The sequence below is a fragment of the Helicoverpa armigera genome, chromosome 20 (genome assembly GCF_030705265.1).
Source record: "Helicoverpa armigera isolate CAAS_96S chromosome 20, ASM3070526v1, whole genome shotgun sequence".
Lineage (NCBI taxonomy): Eukaryota > Metazoa > Arthropoda > Insecta > Lepidoptera > Noctuidae > Helicoverpa > Helicoverpa armigera.
In genome coordinates, this window is record NC_087139.1 from 4488045 (window position 1) to 4510888 (window position 22844).

The 22844-nt window shown below is 39.5% G+C and overlaps 1 protein-coding gene across 1 annotated transcript in view; it reads right to left on the bottom strand.

Moving 5' to 3' along the window:
* Window positions 1-144: 144 nt before the first annotated feature.
* LOC110378604 (dynein beta chain, ciliary) overlaps window positions 145-22844 on the bottom strand; it is a 33827-nt gene continuing 11127 nt past the window's right edge. Inside the window, exons 30-82 of the mRNA XM_049848680.2 lie at window positions 22637-22760; window positions 21857-21987; window positions 21662-21776; window positions 21208-21432; window positions 20943-21129; window positions 20671-20849; window positions 18497-18692; window positions 17300-17510; window positions 16125-16266; window positions 15719-15875; window positions 15403-15643; window positions 15103-15304; window positions 14741-14965; window positions 14308-14646; window positions 14086-14234; window positions 13660-13878; window positions 13339-13576; window positions 13068-13260; window positions 12773-12950; window positions 12443-12571; window positions 12024-12243; window positions 11684-11845; window positions 11412-11611; window positions 11159-11325; window positions 10872-11050; window positions 10547-10624; window positions 10173-10334; window positions 9820-10068; window positions 9624-9735; window positions 9251-9513; window positions 9012-9092; window positions 8526-8741; window positions 8169-8317; window positions 7560-7719; window positions 7255-7421; window positions 6664-6865; window positions 6408-6538; window positions 5927-6211; window positions 5444-5699; window positions 5034-5215; window positions 4803-4934; window positions 4588-4720; window positions 4279-4505; window positions 4080-4203; window positions 3861-3997; window positions 3526-3721; window positions 3141-3314; window positions 2986-3054; window positions 2730-2912; window positions 2082-2255; window positions 1450-1598; window positions 643-837; window positions 145-343 (exon numbers count right to left, since the gene is read on the bottom strand). Coding sequence (XP_049704637.2) covers window positions 244-343; window positions 643-837; window positions 1450-1598; window positions 2082-2255; window positions 2730-2912; window positions 2986-3054; window positions 3141-3314; window positions 3526-3721; window positions 3861-3997; window positions 4080-4203; window positions 4279-4505; window positions 4588-4720; window positions 4803-4934; window positions 5034-5215; window positions 5444-5699; window positions 5927-6211; window positions 6408-6538; window positions 6664-6865; window positions 7255-7421; window positions 7560-7719; window positions 8169-8317; window positions 8526-8741; window positions 9012-9092; window positions 9251-9513; window positions 9624-9735; window positions 9820-10068; window positions 10173-10334; window positions 10547-10624; window positions 10872-11050; window positions 11159-11325; window positions 11412-11611; window positions 11684-11845; window positions 12024-12243; window positions 12443-12571; window positions 12773-12950; window positions 13068-13260; window positions 13339-13576; window positions 13660-13878; window positions 14086-14234; window positions 14308-14646; window positions 14741-14965; window positions 15103-15304; window positions 15403-15643; window positions 15719-15875; window positions 16125-16266; window positions 17300-17510; window positions 18497-18692; window positions 20671-20849; window positions 20943-21129; window positions 21208-21432; window positions 21662-21776; window positions 21857-21987; window positions 22637-22760 — 9394 coding nt within the window. The 3' untranslated portion in view covers window positions 145-243. The remainder of the gene's footprint in view (window positions 344-642; window positions 838-1449; window positions 1599-2081; window positions 2256-2729; window positions 2913-2985; window positions 3055-3140; window positions 3315-3525; window positions 3722-3860; window positions 3998-4079; window positions 4204-4278; window positions 4506-4587; window positions 4721-4802; window positions 4935-5033; window positions 5216-5443; window positions 5700-5926; window positions 6212-6407; window positions 6539-6663; window positions 6866-7254; window positions 7422-7559; window positions 7720-8168; window positions 8318-8525; window positions 8742-9011; window positions 9093-9250; window positions 9514-9623; window positions 9736-9819; window positions 10069-10172; window positions 10335-10546; window positions 10625-10871; window positions 11051-11158; window positions 11326-11411; window positions 11612-11683; window positions 11846-12023; window positions 12244-12442; window positions 12572-12772; window positions 12951-13067; window positions 13261-13338; window positions 13577-13659; window positions 13879-14085; window positions 14235-14307; window positions 14647-14740; window positions 14966-15102; window positions 15305-15402; window positions 15644-15718; window positions 15876-16124; window positions 16267-17299; window positions 17511-18496; window positions 18693-20670; window positions 20850-20942; window positions 21130-21207; window positions 21433-21661; window positions 21777-21856; window positions 21988-22636; window positions 22761-22844) is intronic.

The window sequence follows — 22844 nt, forward strand, 5'->3', positions numbered from 1 at the left end:
AATAGTTTTATTGTTGTTAATACCTACATCCTACTCCCACAAAGTTGACACTAAAGTTGCTTAGGAACAATGAAACAAAAGTGTTAATTTTGGACCCTTTTGGACTGAATAGGTATATATGAAGAAAAACTAGGTGGATATAAATAAATATTTATTAACCTAAGAAAAATACCACATAATTATGTCGTGCACAACACTGAATCAAAAACACACTACACAATGATTTTAAAGTGAATATAACCCTTAAACTCCCAGCAGCAAAGCTACTCCGGCGAGGGTCCAGCGAGTCGGCTTGTCTTTGGTCTTCAGATTGAAAGTCCACACGAAAGTCGGTCCACGCATACTGTTGGAAGATAACATCAACAATGTTAAATTATGTTTTCGTTAGTATGTGCCACCATAGAATCCAAAGAAAACATATGAAGTACTTAATAGTTAGTTGGTTCTATATAATGCATACAGGTTCCGCTGTTTCAGCGTGCTTTGGTCATATGTGAAGTGAAGTCCGACACTCCCTCACGTTGCTAACACACAGCGGGAGGAGTCATGTGATGATTTCCCATAAAAAAAAACCCTACAATGACAACATTTGTATCTCGTCACAATTGAAAGTTTTTATCTATCAATCAACAAATGTCTTACCGAATCTTGTAGACGGGGCACTCGTACACATTGCGAGTGTCCTGTTTGTCCTGCGTGACGGCGCGGACGAAGATGACCGGCATCATGGGGAACAGCTCCATCATGCGTGACTCCACGATGCCGCCCGTCATGGTGTCCCAGCGGGCACCCTCCATGTAAAGACCGTGGATGTTCGCGCCTTCACGAGGTGGGGCACTGGTGGAAACAGGGGCATTATGAAATACTACGCACGCGATGATTAATTACGAAATCTCAGAAACTATAAACACTCCTTGAAAGGAGGTAGGTTCTGTATAGAGGGAAGACATGCATAACGGAGTGATTTTACCAAAATCTATTCCTTATGGGGTTAAACAGGGGTTGATAGTTCGCATGGAAGTAATGTTTTAGAAGTGAGGGTCTTTAAATTTGACGGCGGGTTGTTCGAAAGAGATACCGCGGCCCACATAAAAAAGGCCTACGACGGAACACGACGGTTTTTAGTCTGTAAGAGTCTGACACTCCCTCACCGCTGCTAACCCACAGCGGGAAGTCATTAGATGATTTTTGACGTCGTTAAAAAAAAGAAAAGGGTCTTAAAATTTGTAGTCGAAGTCGCGAGCGACCGCTACTAGTCTAAAAATACATAAATATGTTTTTCGGTTTGAAGTTTCTATTTAATTCGGCCATATACCAGAGACATTTAAAGGTTACTTAAGCCTTTCCTTAGTGAAGGATTTGTATGACATTCCGTCACTAAGGAGTGACTTAAGTAATCATTACACTAAACACTATTGTTCTATGTATTTACTCAGCAGCTTTGCTTACTTGAAGTCCTGTCTACTCTTCTTGGTGACGTCACAGTTGAGGCACATCTTGTCGAGCGGCCACTCGTTCTTGCGCGCCGTTTGCTGCATGATGGCGGTCAAGAAGGACTGCGGATTGAAGAACCCAGCCAGCCATACCGCGGGCGGCAACTGTAACAGAACATCCGCACTTTGCTTGCGTCTTCTCAAAATCGAGACTTACACAATTTTTGTTCCTTGTTTATCGTTATATACAGCAATTTTCAAGAAATCCCAATTGACCGAAACATTTATTTATTTATTTACAAGGCACACCAACAACTTATTTACAATTACTTTCGCATATATAAGTTTACAATTATGGTTAGTCCTGCGTAAATAAGTTATTTACAGGTGCGCTCAACGCTCAAATAACTCAAATAAAATTAATTTAAATAAAACAAAAAAAAGAAGAATCGATAGAGGCAAATGATAAGAAAGTAATATTTCATAATAGGTACTATTCTAAAACATGAGATAGCAATAATATAGTTTCTAGTAATCGTAAACTGATCATAGAAATAACCGACAATCAAGTATGAGCATGAGCACTAAGCGTATATTTGTACTTTGTGATAGGACTCAAATAGCTCCAATATTCAAGTAGACACGTACGTTAAAGTCACCAGTCCAGTTTTCCAGCTCAGTTAATCGCAAGCAGAGGTCAGAGAACCAAGCGGCCAACCCCAATAGACTGGGATAGGCCAGCTTGCTCCATGCATCTGGCACATGATCCATGAATAGTGACTCCATGAGGTTCTCCATGTCGCTGCTGATGGTCAGCTCACCCTAAGTAGAAAAGTAGGTAGTCAATAAGGCTTAGATATCATGATAGAGACTTTTCTTCAAAGCCACTAAGTTGAGGGTATGTAAGTATATTGAAACTCGATGCAAAAATGTTCTCTTAAAGTTACAGTCTTTTTATCGTCCCACTGCTGGGCACAGAGGCCTCCTCTCACGCGGAGAAGGATTGAGCATTAATCACCAAGCTTGCTCAATGCGGGTTGGTGTCGATTCCAGTTCAGGCAAGTACCAATGCAACTTCTCTAAGTTTGTATATACTTTATAAGTATACCTTGGACACCAACGGCTGATAAAAAGGTGAAGGAAAAGATCTTGAGGAAACCTGAACTATAAAGTCTGAAATAACCAAAAAATGTCCTAAAACATGGTAATAAAATGACAACATGGCAAGCAACAATTGGAAATAAGATGAGTGATGAGACGAAAACAAATGCATTATTTAAAACGTTTATGTCCTACCTTAAGACCCAATTCCGTCTCCTTCAAAGACCTTCTAATCTCTCCCATGAGCCGGTTCATACGTTCACACTCCTGAATGGCAACAATTGTGAATGGAGTCAACTCTTCAATTTTGCCCATCAGTTCTTGTAGATTGAACGGTTCTGGTACTCTGTCCAGGATATCGTCTAGCATCGCGCGCACCTTAATAGATATAATAATTGTAAATTACGCATTTTCTTCAAAACACTATGTTTAAGAGCATATGTAATGATACCTGTTCGTCTTTACTGGCACCGCCTCCAGCTTGCGCGCCGGTATCTCTAGGTTGCATTTCAAACACCACCTTTAAAAATGTAAGTTTTATTAATTTATTATTTTCATTTTTGCATTTAAATCACGAACCTATCAAATACACGCTTTATGGCATACCCTGAAAAGTCTTTCGGATACGGTGGTAAGGTATCCTATTTCAGCATTGGGATGTAATCCATACAAATACGGTGTTTCGTCCGGTAGGAAGTCGTCAATGTAGGCGTGGTAGCCGACGTAATCTGAATTAGGCGGTGATATAAAGCCTGGAGCTAGAACTAACTCACCGTCCACCTGGAATGGAAAAAAACAAAGATGGTATCTACGTTCTTTTACCTAATTTAAGAATACATTTAATGAGCGTTATTTCAAACACTTGGACAATTATTTACCACATATTATTATACATATCATTGCAGTCCTGAATACACAAGTTTAAATGCGAATTTTAACACCCTCAACATATTGGATCCATAAAAAGATATATAAATAGTTTTCTACTGACCAATTCGGCCTGCATATACTCGAGCAGGAAGGTGCGACAGAGGCGCCTGTCCCAGTCGTCGGTGATATGTCCGCCGTACATGATCTCTCCGAAGAGATAGCGCAAGTCCTCCCAGGGCACGCGAGGATTCGCCTCCAAGTAGTTGTACAAGACGTACACACAAATTGTCAGGTCGCCGAAGTTAAATGGATACACCCTAGAAGGATTGTTTATCTTGGTTTTATAGAATTTAGTTTCAAGGTGCATAGAAGCAATATTAGATTAGCAGTTCGCAATAATTTTGAGCTTAAATCAATAAACAATTTTAGCAATTCTCTGCATTTACAGTTGAATACCTGTTCCATCCTTGTGGACCGAATTTGCGTCTCTCAGCGACGACAGCGTGGAAATAGCACAGGGCAAACAAAATAGATTTGAACTCCGCTTCCTTGCTGCACATCTCGAGCGTCTCCTGACTGAAGCAGTCCAGCGACTGGAATTAATATTAAATGAAATTTTCATCACATGCACAGTTTTAACTGAACGAATCCAAGTTTTTACTGAAATAAACTTACTTTGTGCAAGTTCGCCCACATGCCGATAGGCGGCTCATTAGTGATTTTGATAGCGGACTCCAAGATTCCTTGGGGTATAATGTGGTAAGCGGGATCACCAGCCGGTTCAGCGCTTAGATACAACCTTTTTTAAACCAATTTATTAATAAATTTGAAAAATGATAATTTACCTGTAAACGGAATTTACGATAAAATTTACCTATATTCGGGTTTAGGATTTTCAAAGCATTCTTCCATTTTCTTCTCAAGTGCTGCAAGCCATTTGGCGACCAAATGTATGTTTTGCAAGATAACCCAGTGGCCGTTAGCCGAGGCGATATTCATAGCTTCTTCAGCCACTACCTCTTGACCTTGTCCCAGAGATACAATATGGAAATTCTTCTTATCAGGGGCAAAGCCAATGCCACGACCTAATTTCTCCAGATCCTAAAAATCAAGAACATTGAAATATTTAAAAAAATGCACGTGTTTAATAAATCCTAACAAAATACGCTACACCAATCGTTACCTTCAATGGATCGACTCCAGGCGACAGAATAAAGAACATGGCCGTGGTGGAATTGCTTTCTTGGTAAGACTTGTCTAACGCCGGAGTTCGGGCCTCAACATATTTTGTACCGAGGTTTTCTTCACAAAATGCACTAGAATAATTAAAAATAATCAAGTTTACTCCCAATTCAATAACTAAATATCTTCTTTGGCCGTAAAGAAGAGCGATGGTACCTTGAAGCATACGACATTCTGTCAGCACGCAACGCCCGCATTATACAAAGCCGTTGCAACGATGACTTATTCTTCCATTCACCTGGCAATTTGTCTCTCTCTGGCGCTTCGCCCTCCGTATATTTTTGCCACCTGTTAGACAAATAATAGATTTTGTCTCAATTACTTGATATGATAAAGCATACCCATCAGATTCAGAAGCATATCAGGATCTGTAAAAAAAAACATTACCTTTTGGCTGCACCTTCGATATCTTTGTCGAGATTCTCGAAGGCGTCCATCTTGGAGAGCGCAATGATTCCTCCCCAGCTGATATTGGTGAGCCAGTTGTATGGCGAATTTTCTGGTGCTACTGCAAACTTGAGCAAGAAGTCCAATTCCCTTGGATCCACTTTGCCTTCTGATTGAAGAACCTGTCCAAAAAGGAAAGCGATTTTTCTTAATTGAACTATCATTTTTATCAGTTAAAAAGCGAATACTCACAAGAATGCACTTTGGCTTACACTCATTATCAGTTTGACACAATTTGATCAGGTATATTTGTTACAACATACGTCTTTGATCGTCGTTACGTGTAGTCAAAAACCAAAATTCTGGGAATTCAAAGTTTTGGGAAAAAGCTAGATGGATGATTTACTTACCTGTAGCGTTATAAGGAACAAGAAAACCAACTTGTCCCTTTCAAAGAGCCCTCGGCTGGTGTAAACGAACACTGCAAAAGTGATGCTGTCGAGCAAGTTCATGACGCGAGCTTCTAACTCATCAGCGGGGTCTGCCTTGGCTAGCGCGTCTTTGAATACCACGCTGTAAGCTTTCAGCGAGAACTGGTACATCGGATTTATTTTGTACAAGTCATTCAAGATGAAGTATAGTAAGGAAGCTCGGGCTGCGGCACGCCTGGTAAGACATACATTTATCTGTAATAACTCGTGCTTAATCTATACTAATATAATAAAGAGGATTTTTTTTTGTTTGTTTGTACGCTCTGAAGCTGACCGGCGTCGCAAAATTCTTTCAAATCCCACTATTGTACGAGTAACATAGGCTATATTTTATCCAGGTACTGATAGCCGTGACTGATATCGGCTAGTAGGGCATTATTATCATCATCACTTCTTACTCACCGGTATCTTTCTCTAGCTTCGTCAATTTTGACAGCAGTTATTTTACCCTCCTCGACCTTTATCTCAATATCTGCAGCAGTTTTCTTGGTGGTCTCTAAATTGATTACCAGCGCCGAGTCACTCAGTATATCGGGCCCAGCAGATGACAAACGTTTCAGTAAATCGTCTTCTAAAGTCTTGAGAGTGATCTTGAAGTCGTTCTGTTGTTTCGTGAGGCCTGAACGCAAGCTTTCTAAATCTGGGCGTTCAGCTTTTACGACTTCGCCAAGAAGCTGCTCTTCTAGACTGTGTGTGACAAGATTTAAAATTAAATGGGAGAACGTAGGAGTAATATGACGCGCCATTGCAAATAATATTCCCAACATGTTGATGTCAAAATGTGCTACTTCCTCCGTATAGAGATTCAATTTTCTTTTTTTCTGATTATTACGTTAAGTAACTTTATATATATATATTGGTAATTCATTATAAATACACTCACCCATCTTTGGTGACAGTAAAGTTGATAAGAGTACACTGAGCTTGCATTTCAGGCTGATAATGAGGATTAGCAAGCTTGGTTTGAAGCAGGAATCTGAAGTTCGGGTGGTAATCTATCTCCCTGTCTCCTATCTGGAAAAGTAAGATTTTATGTTTAGATGGACCAGTAGAAAGTTAACTTCTGTCCAAGGATATATTAGCTCAAGTTTTAAATCCAGATAATGTTAGAGAAGTATTGAAGAGTTCTTGAGTATCACCTTGAGAACTTTTCCCTTGCGTATGAGTACTCTACCGAGCAGAGGCTCAAGCACAGCATCCACCGTTTCTCCAATGTTCTCCAGCATTACAATATCTCCATTACTGACACTGCGCTCGATGCGGTCCATGTAGCTGCGTTGTGTCAGCCGGATCACCACTAAATGGTCCCCGTATTTCTGTTTTATCCATTTTATTCCCTGTCTGTAGAAAAATGGTATCTATAATCTATCATCCTCACAAGTTACTTAAATAAACTCGGTCTTTAGTGAAGTGAGATCTTTCCGTTTTTGTCTTCAACCCTTCAGTAGTTGTTATCGATGTTCAACCTTTTCATTTTGTGTTATTTTGACACCTAACCAATACTGAAGGTAAACTGAAAGTATCCTCTTTAAAAACAACCAAGAGATAACATGAAGGGACAAAACGGATATTACCATTTTAATCTGTCAGTTGCATCAAGGGTTGGATATAGGTACCCTTAGGCCCGAGGCACACCGGAATGGCAGCTACGGGAGCGACGCGGCGAGCACTTTAAGTGTGATACTGGTCTTTTAAGTATGTAGTTAAAGTTTAAAAATTATTCCACTTACAACTGAGGATCGATCATGAGCGGCCACCGTGCCGAGTTGGTGAGTATCGTAGCGTTCTCCGTACTCATGGTATCAGTGGGTAAGCCCTCGTTGTTCCACGCGGCCACTTGTGCGTCATCCGTTAACATCGACAGTGGATCCAATCCTTCCGTCATTTCGATTTTAGGCTGTATAATGATATAGAAAAAGGGTCATGCAATGATCTTCTGTGATCACAAACTCTAATTAAATTGCCTATTCATCATTTTAGGACTATTTTCTCAATATAACTCAGGTAAAAGTACAGTAACACCAAAAGTACGTACATTGGTTTTAGCGAGCGTAGGTATCCAGTCTTCGTTGATGAGCAGCATGCGATAGCGGCGCATGAAACAGCCCACGTACGAGATGAACGCCGTGACCAACAACACATCGCCCGGCAACATTACGCCCGATTCCTTGAGGTCCACCACCGTCGCTGACCATCTAAACATACAATAAAGAGTAATCAGATGCCCTTTTACCTATATGTCTTCTTCTTCTTCCTCCTGCCCTGTTCCCAATTTTATTTGGGGTCTCCCTCTTCCATTTTCCCCTGTCACTCCTCATACTGATACTCACTTCCTTCCTATTCATGTCATCTTTCAGGCAATCCATCCATCTTTTCGTAGGTCTTTCTCTTCATCCATCTACGTTCATACTTAGCACACACTTTGTTACATATGTATTGTATGTATTTGAAATTAGTATTTTTTTTTTGGTAGTTTAATTTTATGGACCCCTTGTCGATATGCCGAGAGAAATTGTTTATCACGCATTTTGGTTTCTATCATTTTCTTTAAAAGAAGGTGCTAAATACCTATTAACGATTAAGAACCATTTATCCAAACTATGTACTTGTATTACCATTCAGTGTCGTAAGCTGTTATACAGACCTGATCTTCTCAGAGGCGAGACCATTAACCAATCTGTTCGCTAAGTCAATAGTAGCGTTAGTGGCGTCGGCTTCAGCTTGACACTTCATCTTCTCATTCACTGCCTCTTGGAAGGCTTTTAGCAATTCTTCCAATTTCGCTTCAAGTTCCTGTCAGACATAGCCAGATTCTTACGTCTTTAAAAATATGATAGACATTATTTACTGAAAATATATTGTTGATACCGTTTTGAACGATATAATACAAGACCAATTCCTTTAAATAACAGATATAAAAAAAACACTTCAATTTAAAGTCCTTTAAAAGCTTAATGAACCCAGAACTTTTGTTAACGCTACCAAAAGTATGGATAATTACGGAAATCTGATCAGTGAGGAAGGCCAGCTTGTCCCTGGCGGCTTGCAGCTCAGCATTAGCAGCGTTGAGTGCTCGGCGCTTGGGCTCGACGACGACATACACCTCGTAGAACTTCACGATGTTGATGACCCAAGCGCATAGACCGGCAGCGGCCGCCGACTTCGACATTATGAACTCAGCGTTGAACTCCGGATTCTTGATGTAAGGTTGCACTGCCTGGGAATAAGTGCTCATTATGTCTGGGAATTCTAGTGCTGCATTCTTCTCTATTGGTACAATGATCCCAAATACATAACTTATAATAATTCGGCATGTTGCACGGTCACAGTAAGAATGCTAACCCAGTCACCACGTGGAATTCATATGATATCATAAGTAGTGTCATCATCATAGTAGTGGTACGGTTGGCAACCCTACTATGGCTACCTTGGATATCCATACCACAGCTTATTTGTAAGTAAAGACAAAACGGCTACATCAATTTACCTTAACGACGTCGGGATGAATATTTTCTTTGTCATAGTACACCAAATCATTCAAAAATTGATCCACTTTTGCCATCATCAACTGAAATAAAATACTGAATAAGTAATCCATAAGAAAATCACTCGATTCGAGATTACCAACCCATAACATTACGATATCTAGGAACTACTACTAACGACATAGAAAATTCCTAATCGACAAATATGTATATAGTTGGAAATATTTTTTGGATGACAAACCTTGCAACCCTTCCAAGACCTATCCTTGGGCAGCTTGCCCTTCTTAGCGAATAGTACGAGCACAGCCGCGCACACATTGACTACAGCATCAGGCGGTGAACCGAAAGACTTCAGCTCAGTCAGATTGTTCTTATTCAGCGTATTCAACGCTTCCTGAGCGGCTATCAACGCAGGCTCGGCTTTAGCCAAGTCATCCGCGCAAATTTTAGCTTTGATTGTCACGTCTTCCTCTATGACTTTTACTTTTTTCTCCTCTTCCGCGGCTGTAGGGGTTTTGAATTATGGTTAGGAAAAATGTAAGTAATTAACAAGAGTTAATTAAATATATTATTTTGTGTAGGCACAGAGCGACGTATAGAGATAGGTAAATTACCGAAAGCCTTTTCTTTGGACACTTTTTCACTTTCAGCGCCAACGACTTCAATGAGAGCTTCAGCTGCTTTGTTTTTCTCTTTTAGAATAATTTCTTGCTCAGCTAGAGTCACCTATGTGAAAAAACTCTTTTTTTAGTACCATCACATTTGAATAGTTTGGTGTCACAACAAGAGTCATTCGAGTATTCCATTTACCTTCAGTACAGCGACATCCCCAGCACAAGAAGCCAGTTTCTCCAATCCATTTTCCAGCCGTATAATCATCATCTTCAAATTTTTAGTTTTTTCATTAAGCAGTTTGCTGTACAGAGCAATTTGTTCGAGGAAAGTCTTTGGAGTGGTATAATTGTATCGCTTTTCATTGTGGAAGTAAACCTCAGACATAGTGTTCACACTTTGATGTACGTGCGACATGAACAGTGATACTGGATCTACTAAGTGCTCCTGTAAATAAAGAAAAAAAGTGAGGCAGCTCCTACAAACTTTTGGAAAGCAGAAGGATCTTAGAATTATTTAGAAACAGCAGATTAATAAGTTAGCAAGCTTACCGGTAGACATTCGACTTCAGCAATGAAACGCTTAGATACAGAGCGCAGGGCTTCATGCGGCCAGGCGTGGAACCAGTCGATGGATGTGCAGTTCACCAAGGAGGGGAACTTGCGCGCTCGGATACGCAGTGTTGCACCCACGGGAGAGAAACATAGCACCACCTGAACACCAAATAACTTAACAGTATGAACTGATCAGTTTCTGATAATGACTAGCTTCTGATTCTAGTCTATCTATAAATTGATTTTCGATTAGAGTTCGAAATTTGTCATAATTTATATGGAGATAATCTCAAAATACCAACTTCGAGAAGGAGATATCTTTGAAATACGGTTAAATTCATATAATTCGTTTAAACCACCATCTGACTGACCTTGAGCATAGTCCGGACGCGGTTGATGAAGAAACTCCAACAGTTCTCTCGTGTATCTGGCACACCAGTTGCTTTAGTCTGTAATAATAATTTGTATATTGGTTAAAGAAAAACTTATTGGTTTGCTCTGTGTACCAAGACCCAGTTGCATAATTTCACTAAAACGATAACCAAATCATAACCAACCGCGTACTTGCCTCCCATTCGTCAAATTGGCGATTTGACAACTGAATCTCGGTTCGGTTAGTTAAATGGTGCAACTCACCGTAAATATCTCAATTCAAAGTTCATTCTAAGTAGCTCTGGTAAGATTTTAGAACCATACCTCTCCTCTAACTCCATTGATGATGTTCTCAACCTCTTCATCAGCAAACAATTCCGGTATTTCTCCAGAAGCCAACAAGTCATTGATGAGCACCAAAAATCGTTCCTCCGAGACTTGTGCGTCGGTCATAAGGAACATGTTGCCGATAGCCTTCAAGCCAGCTTTCATATTTAGAGCAGCTGTGACCAATAAGAACACCCATAATAAATTGGTAGGAATAATGAGAGGTATAAGAAAGCAATACGGACCATCTGGCATTGTATGAACTTGTTATTCTCCTTACATACCCAAATCGACTTTTAGATCGTTGATGCCATATCCCTTGCGTAGTTGTATCTGGAACACTTCCAGCGAAGATATAAAAGCCGAGAGACGGGACAGTGACTGCTTGCCTGAACCGCCTACACCAACCAAGAGGGCGTTACCACGCGGAGCCTCCAGGATTCGGTTGATCCTTCATGAGAAGTTTAGTATAAGATAATGAATGGTAGATTTTACTAGCTCGGCAAACTGAGTGAAAAGGTGGTTCGTTGATACTACCTGCAAATATGGAACATGGCGTCTTCAAACAGCACCAGGTTCATAGTTGCCACGAGATCGTTATAGGCCGACAGAGATTCATCTAAAAGCTTCTTGATCTGATTCCATTCCCTGATCGGGAAGTATTTGGGGTCACCTATGCCCTCCGCAAAGTGACAGTAAATCAGAGGCTTCTCCAATATCACATTTTCATCGTAATCCTGTACAAATACTGAAGTGAGGATCCACATACGAATTATTATTTAAGCAAGTTAACCGTAAGACTGACTTACCTCACACTGTTTTTTAATCATTTCTATAATAAGTTTGCCAAACGTATCATTATCAGCTGAGTCGACTAGTTTGTCGGAGTACACGCGTGTCGCTTCATGCATCCACAGTCTAATGAGCTCTGAAGGCGTCTTTATTGCGTCTCCAGTTGTGAACAACATTCCCTAAGAAGATTTATAAATATACATTTCGAGTTTGATAAGATACCTACTGAAAAAGGACAGGAAGCAGAACAAGCAGAGATATCAACCCAAAACATAGGAACTTAAGCAAAAAGCACAACTCACTTTATCATATTGCTATTCTACAAGTACAAGAACAAAAAGACAAGAATCTTTATACCTGGAATATGTTAGACAGATCTCTCAAGTTGAATATGTAGTGGAACTTGATGGCAGTTGGTAGGAAGGTGCTAGAGAGCTTATTATGCAGCGCTAGAGCTACGCCGACCAGCACCTCAGTGTACCGATACACCTGAGGCACGAACTTGTTCGCCGAGTTGGACAAGTGCTGTCCCAAGATGCTCTTGTAGATGTGGTGGCACGCGTCCAAACCAGGGAAACTGGTAACCACAGAATATGTTAACAAAATCACTGATATCGCTTCAAATAGATATTTGAATTGTGTTCATTTACACTATCCTTAGAATTTATGTTGAAGGAGAACTTACTAATATTAGTGATATTATCAAGTTTGAAACTTAAAGAGTTGTGGCCTAAAAAGACTCAATATTAAGATTTTAATGTAAAATGTTGTTTTACCTGACGGCGAAGGTGCAGAAATGTCTCTGTAGCCGGGAGTCGATAGTGAACGAGCCAGCGGTCGGGTTCATGCAGGCTACGAACATGCAGTTCGATATGTCTTTCAGTGTCAGCTTCTGTCTATCGTACCTGAAATATCATTCTTATTAAGAAACAACTGATCAACACAAAAAAACGATTCACATCATCATCTGGGTTGGGGTCAGCTTCCAGTCTACCCAGATGCAGCTGAGCACAAACTGTTTCGTTTAGGAAATAGTTCGTTTGGAAGAGCTGGAATTTATTAGTATATCATTGCTTAATATTGATCCTAGCTGCTATTTCTCTTACCAATGTTTATAATCCATGAATTGTCGGATAAGCGTGTGAGGTTGCACAGTGCCATACGTGTCGACTTCTGGCATATTCATATCGTCTACGAAGTAAATCATGAACTTGCTGCCCGGTGGACCAAAGTTACGGCCCGATTTCTTCTCCAAAGGTTTTTCTAACACTCTCTGAATCATTTCTGTAATTAGTCATATTTTTTTTGGCTCATTGGGTATATACATGATCAACATCTCGATCGCGGTTTACAGTTAAATTAAATAAAAATGGAAAAACTTCGATAGCTTCGTTAACTCACCTGATGTAGTGTAGAAGTTGAGTGGTACATTAGTAATGGCATACGAGTCAGGTAAGGAGTTCAGTTTGGCGGCTACGCTCACAGTCTTACCGCTGCCAGCACTGCCTACCAACATCACTGGCTTCGTCTTTGATATCAACAAATCCATAAAGAACCTGGTGCGAGTTGTCTCCGATGTCGACACCAGGCATGACTAGAAATATATAGAGTAAATTGTTATGGCTGCTGAATATAGTCTGACCTAAATCTAAGAATCAATTTAGGCATGCACCTGGAGTGGGATGTCGGGATCCAACATGAAGGTTTCAACCCTTTCGGACCAAGGCAAAAACTTCTTAGTTTCAGGATCTATGAAGAAACTGAATACGTTGCCAGTAGACGGGAACTTGATCTGTTTGAATTCATTGCAGAACCACTTGCTGAATTCGTTACGCCAGTCGACCAGCTGATCTTGGAAAAGAGCGGAACCAAAGCCCCAAACCACGGCGAACACGAAGTAGGTTTCATACCTTCAAATATATTTCAAATTATCAGAAACACATGCGATAATTCTTTACTCTATTATTAACAAAATTCATTTGTGTGATCTTACCAGTCTTTAGGACAGTCACTTGGTAACAAAGTCTTGTTTAAGAAGCACTCAAGCAAATAGCAGGTGAGTTGTATCTGTTGTAGCTCTGTAAGTGGTGTTATCCTCTTGTACTTCTTACAGGACTCTAACAATGACGGTATGTATTTGTCGAACATCACGGTCAACATCGCTTTCTCTGAATCATCATCTCTAGTTGTATCTATCCATGAAGCTACGAACCTGTTTGACGTAATTTTCGTTGTTAATGTTAAAGGGAAACAAGAATTGGTGAGTACTTATAATCCATTTTGGTAGGCAAAAAGAACATAGTAAATACAATACATACCATAATTGTTATGCACGTATATCTATTTTGAAACCTATATTACACCTAAGTACTTTTACAGGCATTTAAATTGTATCCAATTTTATCAAAAAACCACTTACGGATTCCATCCCAAGTCCTGAGGATTAATGTAAAGAATACCAGCCCGTGACACAGTAGCTGGAGTGGCAGTCCTCAAGTTGGAAATCTCGAACAGCAACCGCATTGATTTCGTCAATGCGATTCGCTCGTTGCTGGCTAACGTCAGCACCTGTGTATCAAATATAAAAGTAAATAACTTTGCAGTTAGCACTTAAAACAGCGCTGTCTAGGATGCTTCTTACTTTGTTATCGTCCATCAGTGTATTCAAGCTTTCAATCCACATAGGATCAATATCTCCATCAAGCACGATCCACTTTGGTCCATCGCCAGGCATGTTAGCCATGTCTCGCATTATGGTCGAGAATAAACCATCCTTCCATTCTCGAGTGGCTGGGTTAATGATACCGAACAGTTCATCATTAGTCACGGCCTTAGGGTCAAGGTCGTTGTAAAATGGTTTTTGTTTTAACATGAAGTAAGTACGATTGAGACATTGCCACACCATAGACTTGCCAGTCCCTGCAAACCCGACGATGAAGACAGAATGTCTCACTGCAAACAATTCCACTAATTGCACCATCTAGAAAAAAACGTAACATTTACACACACAGGCAACAGGCTGGGTACCAAGATTTTTGTCCTGTAAATTAATGAATCGAATGTTTCTTAAATACCTTCAAAATAAAACCAGGCTCGGGTTGAAGTTTCATAGACAAAGCTCCATCAATTAAATTCTTTTCAAAGTCCATGTCACGCTTTCTGGGTACATCCAGTGCCGGGAACAAGTCACCGATCAATCCCATAAAGACTGGCATGTCGTCAGTCACGATTTTAGGGATATTAAAATCTCTCAACGCTCTCATCAGCACCTGGTCTTCAGGTCTTAAACGATCACCTCTCTGTATGACAGATAGAGAATTTTTTTTTTTTATCGAAAACCGATTTTAGAGAAAAGTCTAGAAAATGTAAAGTGTATATTTTTTTTTTTATGAACATCTGACTGATAATTTATGTATTTCATTCGACATGTTTGTACCTTCAAAGAACCAGCTACCACCAGCACAGATTTGATAGCTCTAAGACCCCAATCGTAATGATCTTGTTTGGAGCATAGCTCACGACATAGCGTATACAGGGTGATGAACTTGCGCGCCAGTAGACGAGCTTCCTGGAAGCCTTCAGCCACCAACATAATTTCGCAAATCAATTCGAAATCCGGCACCACCATAGCACAGGGCCTAATGTGCAATTAATGTGATAAGTTAGTAGTAGTTAAAATTCGGGAAAGATTTAATTAGATAGTAAACATTCCAATTTAAAGTATTTTGTAACTTACCTGAACAATGCTTTCAAATTCTCAGGTAACTCAGTCCTTCCAGCATATCCAGGATTCATTGTAATAAACATTCCAACGGTTGGTATAAGAGTAATGTATTCGCCCATGAAATCGAACTTCTTCTTCTTGGCTTTAATGGCATCGAGTACACTTTTTACTTGCACAGACACTACGGATAACACCTCTACCGAGATCCTGTTGAACTCGTCAAAACACCCCCATGCGCCGGTCTGACATAGACCTTAAATTATAAGATACATAAACAGAAATGTAGTAGACGCAGAAGACATACGAAAGCGATATTTAAAATAAAGACCTTTGTAGATATTGCCGCAAGACTTGTAGTCCATTTGCTCAGAACAGTTAAACACATAGACCATGATGCCCAGAGCTCTTCCCAAATCCTTGGTGGTCTCAGTTTTGCCAGTACCGGCAGGACCTGCTGGAGCTCCTCCCATCACTAAATGTAAACTCTGTGAAGATCACATTAAAGAATGCGTCATATTCCTGAAGCGTTTAGCCGGTCTTTGTAACCTCTGACGAAATTAGAAATGCTTTCTACCAGAAGTTCTTATTTCTTCAGTGCAATCTGAATTATTATTTGTGTGCATTTATTTAACTAAGGCTTGTGAATACCTATGTATTTGAATTATTCAATTAAAAGCAAATCTTTTACCTACACAGATGGCACCTACATAATCAAAGATGGTGAGTCTATATACCTGAGTAAGAGTGATATAACAGCGATCAGTCAAAGGCGTGATTACAAGCCGAGGCGTGTTTCCAAGATACTCGTAATCATACAGAAACTGTGCGTCACAAATATTCGCGAAGCAATTAGCCACACCAAGATCCCAACGATGCCTGCAAAAAATGTGTGTATGCGCATTCTCATTCATAGCGGCTTGAGACCTAGATAATTTAGAGCACTCATCTACATGTGCTGACAAATCAAATTATTTTCTTCTTGTTTTAATTATAACGAACTAACAAAATCCTTCTTGAGATACAAAACGTTATAGTAAGTTCAACTCAGTCGTGCGCGCGGCCCTATGTGTGGGTAACCCTTGTACATATACAGTGACTTTGTGTGCGTGACAAGAGGTACAGTCGGGTACAATACAGTTATTTAGGGGTTGTATACGGGTGTTTAAAGAAAAACAGTTATTACGTAATTTAATGTTTATTTATTTATAATGATTATGAATCGCTACTTGAAAAATCAAATGATGAATTTTCGGATTCGCTACTCTCCAAGGTGAATTATAAATTCTGACTCCATGTCAAAATGTCTATAGTAATCTTCGTTTTTCTTTTATATAATTATGTCGACAAGTATTACCCCACATCCCTTCATCAATTTGACTTAAACGTTCATTTATGAGTTTCATTATTTTCGTCTTATTTTGGTCGACATTATGCAAAGCAATATAATTTTTTTAAATTCCCCACACATTTTGTTTACATTATTATACTAGATTATACCTCTTTTTATATTCTTAGTCCACACTTTTATTTATTGTGCGCGTACCCCGAGCTAGAAAATATGTAAGAAGTATTTAATTCATCTTTTAGATATTTCACCTTATTTATTTCTTAGATAATGTCAAAGTCAATTTGAAAAGACGTATGAGAAAATTATATTTAATTTAATAAGAAGCTTTGAATGTTGTTTCATTTTTTGAAACGCTTTACCTGACTCCTTAATAATTTCTCCGTGAATAACTAGTATTTTCGTAAGCGACTGTACCCATAACAAAAAGCGATAAGAACACGTCATGCTCGGACGACGTCACTGTCACACGAATGAAAGTTGTATATTTATAAGCCGACGCACACATAGGGCCGCGCGCAAATTTGAGTTGAACTATCTATAGTATAAAATTATCTTTGATACCTCAACTGACTCTGCCACTGGAAAGCATTAGACGACTCCACCTTAGCGACGATAAGCTTGGCGACCACATCTCGAGAGTGTACATCAATGGTACAGATTGTCATGATCTTCTGCCGGTCTCCGACAGTCAGGTCCCCCAGTAGCAAAACAATCAATGCGTTCAATTGGGCGATCTGTTTCTTCTGATAATCTTTCAATGCATTCTCGTAACCTGAAAGGTTATTTTATTGTCTGTTCGTAAGATTTTATACTGATTGACGGATTTCTAACTACTCTATCGATAACACAGGTCAACAGCATTTTTGGTGCAAAGGTGAAATATACAATTTCTTGTAGGATATTAGATACGTAATCGAAGTCCAGAACATAGAGTTGCACTAGCACGTAGGGATTTAGAGATATACCCCTCCTAAAGTACCAAAAACGCGATTTTAACGATATTTGACGATTTTTTTGAAGTACAGCAAAATAGTTTTTTTTGTTTCTATCTATAGCATTATATAGTACCACTCTTCCCGATTGAAATTCATTTTTATTTCCAACGTTAAGAGTTTAAATTTTCATGAAATATGTATACAGCTACGATAGTTCGATCTTCCCTATATTTCATTTGGCCTGTTAGTATGAAAAAACTCCACTTTAGTTATAAAATGGTATATATCGGGAAATAAAACTCGCAAAAATATAAATTAAAATGGGGTTAATGCGGGGAAAGTAGTACTATATGATGCTTTAGTTAGAAATTCCTATAAAATTCTGCTGTCCCCAAAAAATGACATCAAATTTCATAAAAAAACGCGTTTTTGGTACTTTAGGAGGGGTATATCTCTAAATCCCTGCGTGCTAGTGCAACTTTATGTTCTGGACTTCGATTACGTATCTAATATCCTACAAGAAATTGTATATTTCACCTTTGCACCAAAAAAAAAATTATAATTTGTTGACCAGTGTAATTAAAGGGGGACATTCGGTGTGGCTGCGGAGTAAGGAAATGCCATATTGCAGGTAGATCGGGCGCCTTCTTTGAGGTCCAATTCGGACGATGAGCATGACAAAAACAATCAGATACGAGTGAACTAATGAGGCGTTTGGGGTTCTTTGAGACATCTAACGATTTTTGCTATTTAAAAAAAATGGTCGGGCCCAAAGGCGTATAAGGGCGAACACAATATCGTTCCTCGTCCAAATAAAGCCTACCTTCTTCAAGTTTCTCAAAAGCCTGGTTAGTCTCAGTGGTCCACCAGATCTGGGTACCAACAAGAGCTGGTTGCGCGGGCCAATCGAAAACCCATTCATCTCTTGGCTTGTCTTCATACGACTTAACAGCGTGCTCAAAAATATCACGCAGAGTGAATCGCATGCAATCGGTCACACGGTTCAGCCACGTTTCTACCTGTAATAAGATTACTTAAAGTTTATTGTTTAATATTCTCTACTGTCTAACCGCGCACTTTGTCAATCAACTCACAGTTGTGTAAAAGTTGGTATGGTAAATTAAATTAAAATAATTGCATATAAGTACCTACAAAAATACCTATATATCAAAATCTGTCCATGTATCACCGCGCGATGCAATACGTAAATGATGCATTATTACCTAAGCACTTAAGTGGAAGATGTTTGATTAGTTATTTTCTAACATATAATTTACATTTTTAAATATTAAATATAAAAATAAAAAACATTTAAAAATATAAAAAATAGGTTGCCACCGATATCGGGCACAGGGTCCAAGGTACCGGCGGTTAGGGTCCCAGAGACAGAAACCTCCTCACAATACGTGCCGTATCAAGGAGTACTGCCTTCTGAATCAGTCCCTTGATCCAGCCGCCCAACGAGAGCCTCCTGAGGTGTTCGTCGAGGCTCTTGGCTATTAAACCATTGGCCGTAACGACAATCGGCACAACAACAGCCGTGTCGACACTCCACATGGCGACAACCTCGTGCGCTAAGTCGAGATACTTTATTTGTTTCTCTTTCTCAGCTTTCACAAGGTTCTCGTCATGCGGAACGGCGACATCGACTATCATCGCGCGGCGCGCTAATCGATCTATCACCACAATATCAGGCTTATTGGCTACAATAGTCCTGTCAGTGATGATAGATCGATCCCAGTACAATGTGATATGGTCCTTTTCGAGAACTGGGTCGGGCGCATACCTGTAGTACGGTACCTCAAGGTCTACAAGGTTGTATTGCAGAGCAAGCTGCTGGTGGATAATCTTGGCCACTTGGTTATGTCTGTGCAAATATTCACCATTAGCCAAACGAGAACAACCAGATATAATATGTCTGATAGACTCACCCGGATGGTGACATGCCCGACATATGTCAACCGTCCCGTCTTTCACGATATATCTCCGGTAGTTATTCGTAAGGATAACTTCGTCCATAATTGCACATACAAACCCTTCGGTTTCTCCAAACAAGTCACCGAAGCGTAGCCAAGATACGGACGCATTGAAGTCTACATCGGGGCCATGAAGAGCCCCGAAGAAGCGTCCGTGTAGCTGTTTGCTCTGCCATACTTCCTTGCGATTATGGGTAGTTAGTACCACAGGTCTGCGCCAGTTCTCATTTGCCAACGATAGCGGGGTGAGTCCTTTGTCCACTGCTACCATATCACGATGCATACCCACGTCGCTTTTGAGAAGATATTCTCTGAGACTGCACACCTCACGGTTGTGGAGCGTCTTTGCATTTAAAAAGCCTCGGCCTCCACATTTCCGTGGGATGTACAGTCTCATCACCGACGATCGTGGGTGATGCATTCGTTCTGCGGTCAGCAGTGTGCGGACTCTCCTATCCAAGGCATCCAATTCAGTTTGAGTCCATTTGAGTATGCCGAAGGAGTACATCAGGACTGGCATGACCCAACCATTATAGGCGCGAACCTTGTTGCCGCCTGATAAGGAACTTTTTAGGACCTTATTCAGGCGGCCAAAGAAACGCTCCCGCAATGACTGTTTCATGACAGCCACATTGATGCCTAACCCCTCCGCCATACCCAAGTATTTATATGTATCGTTTGCGGAGAGTGATCTCAGGTTTATGGAATCTGAGAGTTGTACTCCCTCAGATTCCACAATTCCCCCTCGCTTTACATGCATGTCACCATCCGGGTGAGTCTATCAGACATATTATATCTGGTTGTTCTCGTTTGGCTAATGGTGAATATTGATATTTATATATATTTTTGGCTAATGATTAGTTTATTGTTATTTGTCTTAACTACTTTATCGCATCTCTCTATCGCTCTAAGGTTTGCTGTTATAGAATCCTCGACTTTGTACATATCTTCTCTGTACTGTGTGCATATTAAATATATGTGTGTGCAATAAAGGATAATAAGATTTTCACTTAGTTCGGACCTTTCCAGAACAATCACAGCAGGGTGCTTTGAATGGCACGTGTTCTTCGTTCTCCTTTGAAATCATCTCGAATGCTTGTTTACTAGTTTCGTTGGGAAACACGAGCTTCGCCAAGTTATCGTACAACTTCGTCAAGTGACGACACACCGCTGGCGGGTTATTGCCGTTTGATAGAATATCTGTATAAAAGTGATTAGATTGGGATTTTGTCTCTTATTAATATGAGAGACAAGAAACTAGTGGAAGTGAAAAATATAATTCTTTATTTTTACCAAGTAAATCAGCAGAGGACACGAAATAAAAGCGAGGGTATGCCAAACGCTTTGTCTCCAGATAATTGTTGAGGGCCTTCTCGCACAAGTTCAGTCCTTCCATCAGCACCTCCAGGCTCTCTTGCAGACCAGGCTTGTTGGTGGCTTCTATGACATTGGGGGTTGTTCCTATATCTTTTAACATTTCCTACACCGAAACCAATCAAATATAACAGGTAAGATAACAGCAATCATGCTTAAAACATATGTGGGAGATTTACCATACCTTAAAGTCTTTGTCAATAGTATCAAACCTCCTTGAGTCCTCAGGTAATTGAGAGCGGATATCATCTGAGCCGACAAAAATACTCTCCAAGTATTGCCATTTACGTTGCACTTCAAACCATAGCGCTATTACCGCGTCAGCAGTGCCAAGTTTCTTCTGCCATTCTGTTACCTCCATTTCAAAGAATCCGACAAACTTGGATGACATCATATTTTGTACTTGGTTCTATAATGATAAAGATACTTTTTAGTCAACTACTGCAATTTGTATCAGACAAAATATACAAATATTTTTAAAAACAAACATTTTATCACAGGGCACCCAACACGAAAATTAGTTTTTCAAATTGCAAAACCTTTGGAATCACTTTTCTATCTAGTAAGGATGTATAAAAACAGTAACCATGTAGTTTAGCGAATAATAACGCAAATAATAAGAAGTTAGCCAAAAGCACCTGGTTATCCTCAAGTGTTTCAACCAGTTCCTCACTAGCCTTTGGTACTTTGATACCTGTTCTATCGTGTTTCGCGTAATCGAATTCCATGACCGCCCAAGTAGCTTCCAACTCCCTATAAACAAAGTAATTGGTTAGGTAAAGTCCTAAATTGGAACAAATATTAATACTTCACTATATGTTTATTTTACATACTTAAGGGTCTTCTCCATAGCGGCTTCTTTGACTGATTTGTCCACAATAGTTTTTACTTCTTCTTCGTACTTATGGAGATTAAGTGCAAGCAAGTCTGCCAGTGTTGTCTCGTCATCAAGGGAGAACTTAACCTGAAGTATGTATTTAGAATATAGCAACTAATTAATGAGATCGTTTTGACTGTAAAAGCTGTGAAAATTACTACAAGAGAAGAAATGTTGTGATGACTCTAGTTAGAAGTGCTATGAATAATTTGATACATGAATAAAGTACTTACTTAGGTGAATCTAATGCTAAACACTAAGATTAAGTTTGTACATTTATCTACAAAATAAATTCTGATAATATTATAGGGTGATGCGTAATCTTCTGATGTGATAAATTTCTGTCGAGCTTGAGTTCGAAACCCATCTGCTTGATTTCATTCATTGTATAAGATCTTTTAAATCTGTATGCACTTATTTTGTTCCCTTCTTGCAACTTTGGTCTTCTGAAGTCTTGGATTTGCAGATATTGGTGATATTCTTCTTTGCTTCCATTGGCACTGTGATTATCTACATCTACATCGAATTCTTCTAATGATTTGAATTCGTTTAAAATGTCATCTAAACTTTTACTGGTCTTACTAGTAGATGATGGATTATGGAAGTGCTTAGTTTTGATGGTCATGACGTGCGAATGAACTGCTTTCTAAATAAAAAATACAACGAATAATTTGAAATGCTTATTTACAGAAATGGTACAACATGCTTTTCATACTACATGCTTCAATTATTTTACCTTAGTAGCCATCATCAGTTCTAGCCAGTGCCTATCTTTGATAGCTGGATTCTGCAGATCGGTGACGGCTCTCAACGATGTCATCAAATTCTTTATTGTTGATTCTATTACGCCGTATGGCTCCCTATTATAAAATAAACACAGTATTTATAACTGCAGTTCCAGTAAAAAAAAAGAGTTATATTTCGTAAAAGTAGTTTTATTTTTA